This window comes from Lepidochelys olivacea, assembly GCF_965140295.1.
Source record: "Lepidochelys olivacea isolate rLepOli2 genome assembly, chromosome: 7".
NCBI classification, from domain to species: Eukaryota; Metazoa; Chordata; order Testudines; family Cheloniidae; genus Lepidochelys; species Lepidochelys olivacea.
The window spans coordinates 82619248-82633450 of record NC_140417.1 but is presented as its reverse complement, the minus strand read 5'-3'; the positions used below and the strand labels follow the sequence as shown (position 1 = coordinate 82633450).

Genomic DNA, 14203 nt, shown 5'->3' with positions numbered 1-14203 from the left:
GCAGACCAGGGGTCAGCAAACACCAAGGTCCCCATGCCTCAATTGAATACTGACAAATACATAGTTGAAATCAGTCTGGCTTACCTGTGTGTTTATATTGTTAAAAATACAGATTAGAATTATAAGAATGTGTTTAGACTTTATAGAATGCTTGTGAGTTGCTGTATGCATTAATCTCACTTAAAACATCTGTATCCCATACTATAAGGTAATATTTGAGCATTTGCACTGTAAGCCTCTATAACTGCGTAAATCATGAGATAGGAGAGAGACATTAACTAGTGTGAAATGCTAGTCTCCAACGGAAGGTGTTATGTCCTGCCCAACAAGGAAGGCCCATCAACACCAGACAGATTGAGTAGAACATTAAAAAGGACAAAAGAATTTTGTTGTTTACTCTCCTTCCACCCATGAAGATGAATCTTGCAAGTGAATTCCTCCCATCAGCTAAATTTACAGCTCAAAGCAGAAGGGGGAACAGGAATAAAAGCCCTAACAAGGAGGAACTGTATCTCATTGCTCCTTGGACTCTAGTGGCAAGGTTTATAGGCATAAGCAAGGAATCCTCAGCCGCTAAGCCTGAGTTAGCCCTAAAGGACAAAGAGCTTGCTTATTACAAAAGTGTCTCCAATGTTTTGAAATTTAAGATTGGAACTCATTTGTCTGTATATGTTTATCTGCTTTAACCTTGTAAATAACTCTTTAATTTCCTTTTCCTATATAATAAATCTGTGTATATTTTATTATCGGATTAGCTACAAGCATTCTCTTTGGTGTGAGATGTAAGGTGCAAATGACCTGGGGTAAGTGACTGGTCTTTTAGGAGTGGAAGTAACCTAAATATTGCTGATTCGTGGTATAAGGGACCATCTATCACAAAGGCAAGCTTACCTAAGTGACAAGGTAGATTGGAGTACCCAAGAGAGCTGTCTGTGACTCTTATAGTGCCTGATGAGTTTGTACTTGATAATTGGTTGGTGAAATCTAAGTATGGAAGTCACAGCTAAATTGGGGTTTGTCGACTAGCTCTTAAGTCTGCCCTGAGGTTGGTACTCTGCTGGTCAATCTGACATTGGCTTCCTCTCGCTTTCCATAATAAGTTCAAGATGTATGTCCTGATGTTCAATACCATGCCCCTACCTTCCTTCCTTCATTGTTTTCTGCTTCCTGATTTTGTTTAAACCCCTCCAAAATGTCCCTTTTTATCCTTCACCAGTACTCATCTTGATTCCTCTTTTCAAGATGCCCCTTTCATTTACAATTCCTTCTGCCTCTTTATTCAAATCCTTCTTTAAAACACACCTTTTCCCTTTAACTTATCAAAGATGACCCATCAGAGACAGATGTGTGCAACTCAATAAATATCAGGAAAAACTTAATGGCACTAAGATCTATAAAACTGAAATAATCAGAAATATTTAACACTGGTCTGAACAGAACTCTAGAAAATGTACTGTAGGAATGATCCTACTGACACAGAGTAGACTGGATGATCCAGTAGGAGTTTCCCCTCTCTAATTCCTATGATAGTAGCTTAAAATCAAGTTGGACATTTCTGGCACAAATTTCTGGACCCTTGAAGAAATATGGAGCTTTCTATATTAGATACCCCTGGTAAATGAGAAAAGCTAAGAAGAAATTAGTGGGAAAATGCAGGAGGAGGGCAGAGAGAACAAGAGAAGTGAATGGAAAGGAAATAAACAGGAATGGGAGAAGAAATAAGGAGAAAAAAGGTGATGCTGGATTTTTGCCATGCCACTTAGAGTATCAACAACACCACACTCACAGAAAAAAGGGATGGGTTCATGAAGGTAAAAACAAAACACCAGAAAAAGATTTCTTGGCCTAACACTTGACTTTTATTTATTTGCAGAACCCAATTATATCTTCACCTTTTGCCTGTGAGTATGACAGGGGTTGGAAATACTACAGAGAAGGCACTCAGACAAAAAATGGATATTTTTACTCAGTCAAAAAAGGCCAAGATACTATGCAGACTATTGACATCCAAATCTTCAAAATTCTCAAGAAAAAACGGGTTCTGTTGCTGTTTAAAAATCTTATTACTTCAGGTAGTTGAATATAACACCACAATATAGCCCCTACTCCTACAGCTGCATAACAACTGAACTTCTCTGCACTTGCCTGAGAGTTCATGAAAAATAGACTAGAGAGAGGTTTTTCTTGTCAGTATCTCAAATCTAGTAAAGTTAATGATCGAACAGATCCCCTTTAAAACTATAATCGAAATCAGATTTAAATAAGGCAGGAGTGGGCCAACTACGGCCCGCAGGCCGGATCCAGACCGCAAGCTGTTTTAAGCCGGCCCGCAAGCTCCCACTGGGGAGTGGGGTCTGGGGCTTGTCCCGCTCCAGCCAGGGAGCAGGGTCGTCAGCCGCTCCACATGGCTCCCAGAAGCAGCGGCATGGCCCCGCTCCAGGCAGGGCGCAGGATCAGGGGCCGCGCCACATGGCTCCTGGAAGCAGCGGCATGGCCCTGCTCTGGCGCTCCAGACGGGGAGCAGAGTCAGGGGCCGCTCCACATCCCGCTCCAGCTCCTACTTGTTCCAGTGGCCCCCTCCGGCACTCCAATGGGGGCTGCAGTGGCAGTACCTGCGGACAGGGCAGCGTGCAGAGGCGCCTGGCCATGCCTCCACGTAGGAGCCAGAGAAGGGACGTGCCACTGCTTCCGGGAGCCGCTTGAGGTAAGCGCCGCTGGGAGCCTGCATCCCTGAGCCTCTCCCCATGCCCCAACCCCTGCCCCAGCCCTGATCCCCCTCCTGCCCTCTGAACCCCTCCATCCCAGCCCAGAGCACCCTCCTACACCCCAAACTCCTCATCCCCAGCCCCACCCCAGAGCCCTCACCCCGTCCCCCACTCCAGCTCAGAGCTCCCTCCCACACCCTGAACTCCTCATTTCTGGCCCCACCCTGGAGTCCGTACCCCTAACCAGAGCCCTCAACCCCTCCTGCACCACAACCCCAATTTTGTGAGCATTCATGGCCTTTCATATAGTTTCTATTCCCAGATGTGGCCCTCAGGCCAAAAAGTTTGCCCATCCCTGAAATAAAGTGTTTGTTTTTTAAAACAAATCATAAAATTTATTGTTTATGAGAACAATCCAATTTAAAAATGAAATATCTGCACATAACAGAACAACTCCAAAAATCAATAGGCAATCTAGTTAATTTACTTAGAGGGGAAAATACAAGATTTACAAAATTTAAATTAGCCAAACATTCAATAACTCTCATACAAAATCTGTACAGTAATAAACTGCATTTAAAAGTTTGTCAAAGCGTTACCTGACTGACTCAAACACTAGTGTATACCTACATTATTAAAAGGCACAAAAGATTCATTTATGAAAGTGTGCTGCATTACATGCAGTTATATTACATCATTAAATCAGTCACTAGGGTTGCCGAGTTTCCAGGACTTAAAGATTAATCTTTAATTAAAGTTTGTCATGCGATGAAACCTCCAGGAATATGTCCAACCAAAATTGGCAGCCCTAGTCAGGACCAGCATGAAAAAGTTATTAAACATGTATTTGATTTACAATTTAGCTCAATATACAAAGACACACAAGTCTCCCTTCTGATTAGGAATCAATACGAAAATACAAACATTTAAATATGTCAAACTAGAATACAAAAACTCTTTCAAAAAAGTTTAGCTCTGAGTTTTCCCAACATAAAGCATTCCTCACCACAGATCTTTCAGTAATCATTAGAAAAAGTTCAGACAACCACTGTCAAGCAGGGTAGGCCCCTGGGCTTGTGCTTTGAGGATAGGTCTACACTGCAGTTAACCATCCACAGCTAGCCTGTGTCAGCCTTGGAGGCCATTTGCTGCCTTAGAGATATAAATGAGGACAGGATGGGAGACAGAGGGCCTGTGTTAGAGGCAAACAGCCACCTGGGGAGCAGAGTTGGGGAAAGCTCCAAAATAAATGTTTGAACACACTGGATTACCTGGCCCACGTTTCAATTAGCAAGAGATTTAGCACTCTCCAGGGTATGAAATGCCCCAGAGTGCACAGCTTGAGAAATCCTGTGAAAATTCAAAGCATACTCAAAATTGAAATACACAGGAAAAGCAGTTAAGAACACATGGTGAGAGAGTTAAGGTTCTGTTTTTGAAGTACACGTTTTTTTAAAAAATCAGAAAGGTTTACAGATTAATTAGCTCAAGATCTTTAAGAGCTGCAGAAATACATACAAGCCACAACACAAGATTTGTTTTTTTAAACAGCACTTGAGGTCTTGCATGGCAGCTACGTTACTCAGGATAACACATACAGCAACCTGTGCCTGCAAATTCAGTTTCTGATTTCTGCTGTGTTTCTTGTAAAAGACCCTCATTATGTTTGTATTCAGCAATGATATCTTCTACGCGAGTTATGTAAAGTAAAGATAACAACACTCCAAGGAACTGTAAAATAAAACAGCAAATATAAATAGGAGACAAAGTACTGCTTATCCAACATCTCTCACTCTACATTTTCATATATAAAATTTGGGGCACCAAGCCAGTGCAATCTTGGGGAAGGGAAAATCCACATTTGGGGGAATGAAGGACATATATTAATGACCAGCTGATTTAAAAAAAAGACAACAGTGGCTGTTTGAAACCACTCTGGAGTATGGAATGTTAGAATAAGTCTTAGTGGAGACAGATTAGTGGGCAGAGTTCAGGTGAGGTGATTAGGGTCATGAAAAAATGCAAAATATGACATTGCTGTCACTAAATCAGTGGGGCTCTGTACAGGCACAAAGGTCCAGCCACATAAGTTTACAGAATACATAAACTTTAAGTAAAAATGTATTTTATTAACTATAAAATCAAATCCCATTTTGTTTACCAAAGCAATGAACCAAATATTCCCTTTAACGGACAATGTAATGGCCTAGCCTTACCTGGGGTAACAATATGCCAAGCATGACACCAGCCATGATGCTGTAGTTGTCTAAGAACCAAATGAGTACTGCATTTGTGCATCCTCGGATATATATAATGTCTTGAACACTCAGGCGCTGTAAAATAATGAAATATACCTTCAAACAACGGTTTACTTAGAAGAGAACAGATATATTTTTGGAATATAAAGGGTCAAATTCTGTTTCATTCACATCCACGCAAACCCTCTGAATTTGGCACAGAGGGCTTATCACCAACTCTCAGATAATGCATTCTGAAGTTTTTCAAGGCTAAACAAGTGCTTTTTACATTCCATTTATACTTCGCTGAAAAAAATATACCTGATCCTAATTTTAGACCATATGGAATACAGAGGTATCTATCCACCCTTTCATTCCTACTTTCCAAGCTGCTTCTGCTGGAATACTAAAAATACAAAACCATAGCCAAAGTGCAATAGGCTCCAAGTAGGCTGGAGACAAAAGAATATAAGGCTCAATCCTACAAGATTTTGAGCACTCTAGACCTGAGCCGACAAGACATTTAAGCCCATGAGTAGTCCCACTGAAATGAATGGAACTGCTCACATGGTTAAAATTAAGCACATGTTTAAACACTTTGCTGGATCAGGGCCAGACTGGAATGCTTAGCAGCTGGCAGGATAAAGCACCCAGTCAATGAGCCTAAATGAAGAGAAAGATCATATTTAAAGGTGATAGCCAATCTACAAAAATTAACAATTGAAATTGGCATTTTATGCTAAATGCCTTATGAGAGAGATATTTAATCCAACAGTAATTCTTGTTCTACAAGCCTATGAAGTACAGACCTGTGGCAGATCAAGTTATTGGCTTCTGTTCAGTATGAACTCCACTACTGTACTATGGGCCTGAGCCTGCAGCCCTTTCTCACGTGGCTAGTCCCAACAAAGCCCACAACACTGAAGTCAATGGACTAGTCCCATGACTGAGATCTACAGGACTAGGCCATATGTCACAACTATACTTAAAAAGCATTAAAAGCCTGCCCACCAAAAATACAGAGTGTCCTACTTCCTCTCCACTGTTACATTATTTTGTGAAGTTTTCTATATTTTATACCAACTATTATGGTATATAAGATACTGTAAGAACTAAAAGTAAGCTTTACAAAGATGTGTTTTTATTTAGTGAGAAGCCTTGGCTTTCCTAAAAAATAATTTCCTGGTTTTAGTCATGGCATTAGCATTACTGAAATGGTCTGTTGTATACTAAATATGCAGCATTAGAAGTTGGTCTGTATTTCTCATCTGAGTCAAACCAGCAAACCTAAAGGTGGAAGAAAGAGAGCATTTCACAGGCAAGCCATATGTTTCCTCACGGATTACTCTAGATAAATCAGGTTAATCTTTGATTTCTTTATATTTCAAAAATTGGCAAAAAAAAGTTAAATAATGTAAGCATTATATTAATAATTTACTTAACCTTAACAAAATCCAGAAAGAAGAAATATGAAACACTTTACAATTAAGAGACTTTACAATTAAATTACCTCTCTGTCAATCATTTTATATCCACACATAGTGTTCATAATGTCTGTCTGAAAAGAAAAAATAAATGTCAAAAATTGGAAAAAATAATCACAAAAGCAAATTTATTTTTACTTTTCACTTATGTAAAAGCAACTTCAAAACTTGCAGTGAAGCCATAGCTGTGCCTACACAGCCTCTTCTCCTCACAGGCCTTCCTTGTCCAGGTAGGATCATGTCTTGTGCATGGAGCCGGCATGGTTGGTTAGGCAGTTGCACACTAGGGTGAGCTGCTAGGTGTGCTTGCCAAGGTGGGCAGTCAGGAAAAGGCATTCAAAAATACAAGGTATTTAAAGAGGGGGTGGCTTCCGGTGTCTGTAACACCTGGCCAGTAGAATTTATGGTGACTAGAGCAGTCCCTGTCACAAAGATTGGATTATTGTGAGACAGCTATTGGAGGACAGTTAGGGTAGACACAAGTCACAAAGTGTCTACACTTACACTGTGTCAGTCACAGTAGGTTGACCATGGCTTCACGCCACTCAAGAAGGTGGTTTTACTGCTTACTGCATCACTGTAATGGGGCAGTTATTTCGTCTGGATACAAATTTGAGCATAGACACATGCCCAAATAGGTTGACACAAAGTGACTTATGTTGACCTAACTTTGTAGTGTAGACCAGATTGAAGGAAAGTGTGGGTCCACTACTTAACAGGGAAGGAGAGCTAATAATGGAAGACACCAAGAAGGCTGAGGTGTTTTGTACCTGTTTTGCTTCAGTCTTCATTTAAAAGATAAATTGTGACCAGATGCTTAATACAACTAATATTAACAATGAGGGGGAAGGAACAAAAGCCAGAATAGGGAAAGAACAAGTTAAAGAATATTTAGATAAGTTAGATGTATTCAAGTTGGCAGGGCCTTATGATATTCACCTAAGGTACAGAAGGACCTAGCTGAAGCAATCTCAGCACCACTAGGGATTATCATATTTGAGAACTCCTGGAAGATGGGTGAGGTCCCAGATGATTGGAGAAGAGCAAACATAGAATCCATCTTTAGAGGGGGGAACAAAGAGGACCTGGGGAATTATAGACCAGTCAGACTAACTTTTATACCTGAAAAAATACTGGAACAAATTACAAAACAATCAGTTTGTAAACACCTAGAGAATAATAGGGTGGTAAAAAACAGCCAACATGGATTTGTCAATAACAAAACATGCCAAACCAAACTTTGACATGATTACAGGCCTAGTGGATACGGGAGAAGCAGTAGACGAAATATATATTGATTTTAGTAAGGCTTTTGACACAGTCCCACATGACAGTCTCATAAGCAAACTATAGAAATGTCGCCTAGATGTAATTACTATAAAGTGGGTGCAAAACTTGTTGAAAAATCATACCCAGAGTAGTTATTAATTGTTCGCTGTCAAACTGGGAGGATTTATCTAGTGGGGTATTGCAGGGGTCTGCCCTGGGTCCAGTACTATTCAATATATTCATTAATGATTTGCATAATGGAGGGGAGAGTAGGCTTATAACATCCGAAGATGACACCAAGCTGGGAGAGGTTGCAAGCACTTTGAAGGACAGGATTAGAATTCAATAGGACCTTGATAAATTGGAGAACTGGACTCACAAGATAAAATTCAACATAGACATCTGTGAAGTGCTGTCCTTAGGTAGGAAAAATCAAATGCACAAAAACACACTAGAGAATAAGTGGCTAAGCAATAGTACCGCTGGAAAGGATCTGGGGGTTATAGTGGATCATAAATTGAATACGAGTCAACAACGTGATGCAGTTGCACAAAACACTAATGTCATTTTGGGATGTATTGTCGGGAATATCGTATGCAAGACATAGGAGGTGACTGTTCTGCTCTATACCGCACTGGTGAGGCCTCAGCTGGAATACTGTGTCCAGGTTTGGATGCCACACTTGAAGAAAGAAGTGGACAAACTGGAGAGAGTCCAGAGGAGAGGAACAAAAGTGATAAAAGGTTTAGAAAACCTGACCTATGAGGAAAGTTTTTAAAAAACATGGACATGTTTAGTCTTGAGAAAAGAAGACTGAGTGGGAGTCTGATAACAGTCTTCAAATATGTTAAGGGCTGTTACAGAAAAGAAGGTGATCAGTTGTTATCCATGTCCCCTGAAGGTAGGAAAAGTAGTAATGGGCTTAATCTCCAGCAAGGGAGATTTATATGAGATAGTAGGGAAAACTTTCTCACATAAGGATATTTAAGAACTGAAACAGGTTAACTGAGGGAGGCTGTGGAATCTCCATCACTGGAGGTTTTAAAGAACAGGTTAGGTAAACACCAGCCAGTCTAGGTATACTTGATCCTGCCTCAGTGTGGGTTGTGGGCCTTTCGAGGTCCCTTCCAGACCTGCATTTCCATGATTCTATGATTCCTAAATACTGGTAGTGTCTCAGTGTAGACACCCTTCAGACTAAGGTTAATACAACTCAGTCCTTTTTGCTCCTTTGTTTTACATCTCTCTAGACATATTTTACCTCTGGCAAAGAGGACAACATTGATTTTGTAATAGGGGTCCAGAGACCTAATGAAGTCATATATTCAGAGATTTTGTTATGATAATATATTACTTTAATAAATGAGATACAGAGCCTCTTTCACACAGCTTTCATTTGGATGCACAATTTCTAGGTTTTTGTTTGAAATACTTATTCTATATTTTTCAAAAACCTTGGATCTATTTTGAAGCCTCAAGATGTCTCATGCAGTAAGTATCTTATGCTGACAATCCTCAATAAAACTGCAGAAACCAAAGAGTCAGGCCGTTTTTTTAAGGCATAAAAACCTGGCCTCCAATTTTGAACTTGCAAGTAAACTGGCAGCACCAATCGTGGGCACAAAATTAGAGTCATTAAAATTTATTTTGTCCGAACTGTCTTTAGGCCAATTCTGAAAATCCTTGCTCAGAGAAGTATCCTACCTAGGTCAACAGGAGTAGCTCAAGTGTTCTGACAATACTCCCAATAAGTAAAGGTTTTCAAGACTAGGCCCATAAATGTGATGAAACTTCTGCTGCAAGTGATTTAATACTTTTCAAAACATTTTAGCCATATGCATAAACACAGACTTTAACACAATGCTTCAAAACACAGAACATCATTACACCATTTAATTTTAGATGTAACATTGGCTAAAACAAAGCAGTGTAAGATAAATGCATCAGATAAATGCTATGGTTTGGGTGACTACTTTGACTCCAACTGAGTTCCTTCAGATTTACATCAGATCCGAATTTGGCCATCACACGTTAACAGAAGTTTTCCATGACCACAGAGTGAATGAGTATTTATAAATCATACCTGTAGACGTCCATACAGAAACCAAGCTGTATTTGGAAACATTTGTCAAACATGTAAGTTTGATTAATGTTTTGATTTTTTTTTTTAAAAAGACTTCTGCTTTATGGACATGGTGGTAAGGTCTTCTATACAAATTAGATCAAAGAGTCAGTGCTGCAAGATTCCACAGATCGTACAGTGGCACATTCATGACTCAAGGTTCTTCTATTTCATAACAGAAAAGTTTTTAAAAAAATGTAAAACATACTACAATATCCAATCTAGTAGTCTATCCTTAAATCAAAAGATTGTATTTTGTTTTGGTGTTTGACCTTGCTCTTTGATAAACAGAGCTGAGTAAATAATTCAAAGACTACATTTATTCTGTGAATTCAGCCTCTTCCTGCTCATAAAATATCTATGGACTACATTCTGTATTTTAATGTAACAAAGTTTTAGTTTTCTTTTCTTTTTTAATACTCTATGGACTGATTGTTTACATTTCGAACCCATGCTGTATTTTTTATTTGTGATGGGTCAGGAAAGTCACATGATATTGTTTCAGTTCCCTGAATAGATGAGAAGAAAATATTTTTTGTGGAAATACCCTGGCATGCAACTCTCAAAGTACTGTTCTGCAATATTCATGCCAGAAAAAAAGTCCATCACTCAAATATTAGCAAAAATTGAACATAAGGAGTATAAGTTGACCAAAAATGAATTAATAAATCTAAGTGGATAATTATGGAAGCTTTTTAATGAAAGTAACCAGTATTGTGTAGTTTCTACTACTGTTCTCGCACAAATTTGAAGTAACCAATTTTAAAAGTGAGGTTGCACTTTAGACCTGTATACTAGAAATAAAATTACTATTGTGAATTAACAAGAATCTAGATTGTTCTTTATTGGTCACCACCATCCCTCTGCATCCTCAATTTAAAGGGTTAGTTCCTGGTCCTTGCAATGGCCATGTTACCTCAGTGCAGCTAATTACTGAACCTAAATGATTTTCATACAATTGAATTTATTACTCTCAAACAGATAAGACTTAAAATATTAATTGCTTAGTTTTGAATTCTGAATGAGTCTATCCAAGCTGTGATACATATTTAAATATTTTCCTTTCAGTTCTCAAAAACAACATAGGCATAAAAGAAGGAAAATAAACATGCACACTTTTATATAATATATGCACAGTATAAACAGCATACAGCAAGACTTCTGAGCCAATTATTGCAAACCATTTTAACAAAAAATTCTTTATAGGAGCACTAACTTAAAGAAGTACATAAAAAGGGTTATTTATATCAGGTGAAAATAAGTTATCTACAAGTAGATCTTTGACTGGATCTGTGCAGAAAGCAAACATTTAGATTTGGCATGACAAATACAGTATAAAAGACAATCGGGTAGCCTTTTATCCAAGTTGGAGAACTAGAAGTACCTGGGCACATGCAGAAAGATGTATGCAGCAAGTACAGATGTCAATGCCAAATGCCCTTATTTCAAAACTAATTTGGTCAGGATCAGGAAAACATAGAACTGCACAATGAACAAAGTTGAGGAACTACACAAGTACCTTATTTTTCTGTCTTGTACACAGACCTCACTTCCAAAGACTGAAACAAAGTGGGAAAGGCATTTCCAGTATTTTTTTTTAATTGTGGATCATTTCCTTATCAAACTTAATGTTACACTTAGCCTTCAAAGTAAGAGCACTGGTTACAGAATGCTCGTGATGGGTCTGATAGATTTAAAAACTGTTCCAAATCTCTAACCAAACCAGGACTTGTGGAAGGGTTCAGATGAAAAAAAGAAAAGTTAGTTTCTGCCTCTCTCTCTGACAGCAAGCTGACATTCACTGCTTTTGAGCACGCAGCAGATAGAGCAGGGGTATTTTCAAGCTATTCAGACCAATTTTCCTGCTGTGTGTCATGCCATTTGAGAAAAGGAGAGGTTAGTTTCTCATTGTATGTATTCAGGTTTCTCAGATCATTGGGGATGAACTGCTAGTTAAGAGTATGTGTGTACGTACACATGTGAATGCAACTTATGAGAATGCATACAATGCTAAAGGGAAAGCATGAACAGTCATAAGAACTTAGAGCTGACGTGCAAATTAGCAAGGATAAGAGGAGCATTTAGTATGCAGCCAAATCAGAATTACTTTCCCCTTTTTAAGTTCCTCAGAGTCACAGATCACAAGCTCCCACTTCAAGCTCCACCCCACTATATACTATATTGGCCCCATAACAACCTTGTGGAGACTATGCTTAGCATAAAAACCTAGCAACTATAAAAATCTGTTCCTTTCTGCTTAACTAACAGACATACTTCCCAAGATTCTTAATTGATGAAAAGTTATTCTTTAAGAGAATGAGTAATTTAGGATAGTTATTTTTCTGTAAATCACTGAGATTTAACAGAAACCAGGTAAAATAATAAGAACAAATAGAGTATACATACCTTATTTCTAATACAACAAGTATAGGGCACTCCACAGGCTAATGGCCCTGGTGCAGAACACTCATGATACGGATTCTTTGACCAGTCTTTAAAATCTTCCCCACCACAACACTTAAACTTAAAAAAAAGAAAAAAAAATCTGTCTTAATAAAAATGTTTCTAATAATTGAAGAATGAATCAAATATAAAAATGAATTACTGGTAATTTTAAGAAAGCTCAAGTATCAGAGAGAAAAGAGGCAGCAAAACGTCTGCTTGTCATACCATTGACTCATTAGCAAAAGTTATAGCACAGCATGTCCCAAAATTGTAGTCAAAGTCACAAATAAAATATGCAGGATAAGGGAAAATCAGATTTAAAATGCATTGGATCAGAGTCAACGTTTCAGGTAAAAAGCCCAAGCATCATTTATAGAAGAAACCAGTAAAATCAAATGATTAGAGGCAAAATGAAAGAGGAAAAGCTCTCATCATGTTTGTAGCAATGGTTAAATACTTTATTTTATATAAAATTGTATCCACAGGAAAGTTTCTATCTGACTGACAAGGAGGGAAAAGCTAAATTGAAAGATCCAGTTTGCTGTTAGTGTACATATGCCATTAATGGGTAGTGTTGAAGCTGGGGTTATAATGGGACTATCAACTTTGCTTTGATTAGCAGATGTGTGTGTGCGTGAGCGCGCGCATGCGTGTACATACATACATTGCATTGCCCCTCAGAATAGAAAGAATATTAAGACATCTAAAGAATCGGGCTCCTGAAGAGCAGGATCCAATTTCAATATGCTGTCTATTCAAAAGGACTAGCAGCATTATGGATACGTGTCGTGTCCCTCCATCATTCATTAAGCCATTACTCTATATTTGACAGTAAAAGTAACTGATACTCAGTCCCAGCTCTATTTTTGAAAGATGATAGATTTTGGTTTGGATCTGAATAACACAAAACTTATTTCTTTTTTAGCTGAATTTTGAGCTGGTCAATTTTGACCAGGTTCCTGTAAAAAATGAAAAAGATTTTAAACACAAAAAAGATATTTTATCTAGGGATGTTCTTGCAAATTATAAAAAACAGCAGAATGTTTTCAAAGTGATTTAATTAACAGAATAGGACTGTGATCCTGCAAACAAAACAAATCTAGTTAATTTACAGTAGTCCAGTTAATTAAAAAAGCCCCCCGCTATTGCTTTTTTCAAAATGAGGAAAAAGCGCGAGTTTATCTATCACTGGTACTTATAATCACTGTCCATATATAAAACTATTTGTAGAACATGGAAACTCTTAGAAGGGTATGAACTAAAATGACAAGATAGCTTAGATGGTTTGCTTTTGAAAACTTTTTCCATGTTTACTTTGTTTTTGAAAGTACCGTGGTGTTTCCATAATGATGTTACAAAATTTGTGCAGCATCTAAGCTTAAACTTAAATAAAAACTTAAAACTTAAGAAAAAGTTTTTAACAAATCTATACATTGTATGGCTCCCTATATACACATCTGAACACTTTCTGTTTCTTCTATAGTCTCAAAAGTATATATGTCAGAATTCTTCAATAATCCAATAAATATTTTAACACAGCAGCTTTAATAAAGGCGATGAGTCAACTACGTATGCTATTAAATACTGTTCAGCTGCGCTCAACATCATTTCTGAATTTTAGTAACAGATATATTTCCTTCAGTAAGCATTTCAAGAAGAAATCTGAAGAATTTGTTTAAGCAAAATACAGTAATTCATAGCTTTTGTAAGTGAAACCCAGTCCAATGCCCATTACAGTGGATTTCAAAGGAAATCTTTGCATTGTCTTCAGCAGGATTTGGATCGTGCCCTTAGTCCCAGATTCACATTCAGAGGTGTAGGGGTTGCAGTTTGCACTCCTCACACCTGGGAGGGAAAGGGGGCTTTAAAAGCCAACTAGAACTCCATAAAATCCCTGCCAGCAGAAAGTCTACAAGAGATTTTCCAGCTCACACAAGGGAG

The 14203-nt window shown here is 38.2% G+C and overlaps 1 protein-coding gene across 1 annotated transcript in view; it reads right to left on the bottom strand.

Moving 5' to 3' along the window:
- Window positions 1–3208: 3208 nt before the first annotated feature.
- Window positions 3209–14203, bottom strand: part of TSPAN15 (tetraspanin 15) — a 38388-nt gene continuing 27393 nt past the window's right edge. Inside the window, exons 5-8 of the mRNA XM_084635023.1 lie at window positions 12224–12340; window positions 6453–6500; window positions 4922–5038; window positions 3209–4436 (exon numbers count right to left, since the gene is read on the bottom strand). Of these exons, the coding sequence (XP_084491149.1) occupies window positions 4284–4436; window positions 4922–5038; window positions 6453–6500; window positions 12224–12340 (435 nt within the window). The 3' untranslated portion in view covers window positions 3209–4283. The remainder of the gene's footprint in view (window positions 4437–4921; window positions 5039–6452; window positions 6501–12223; window positions 12341–14203) is intronic.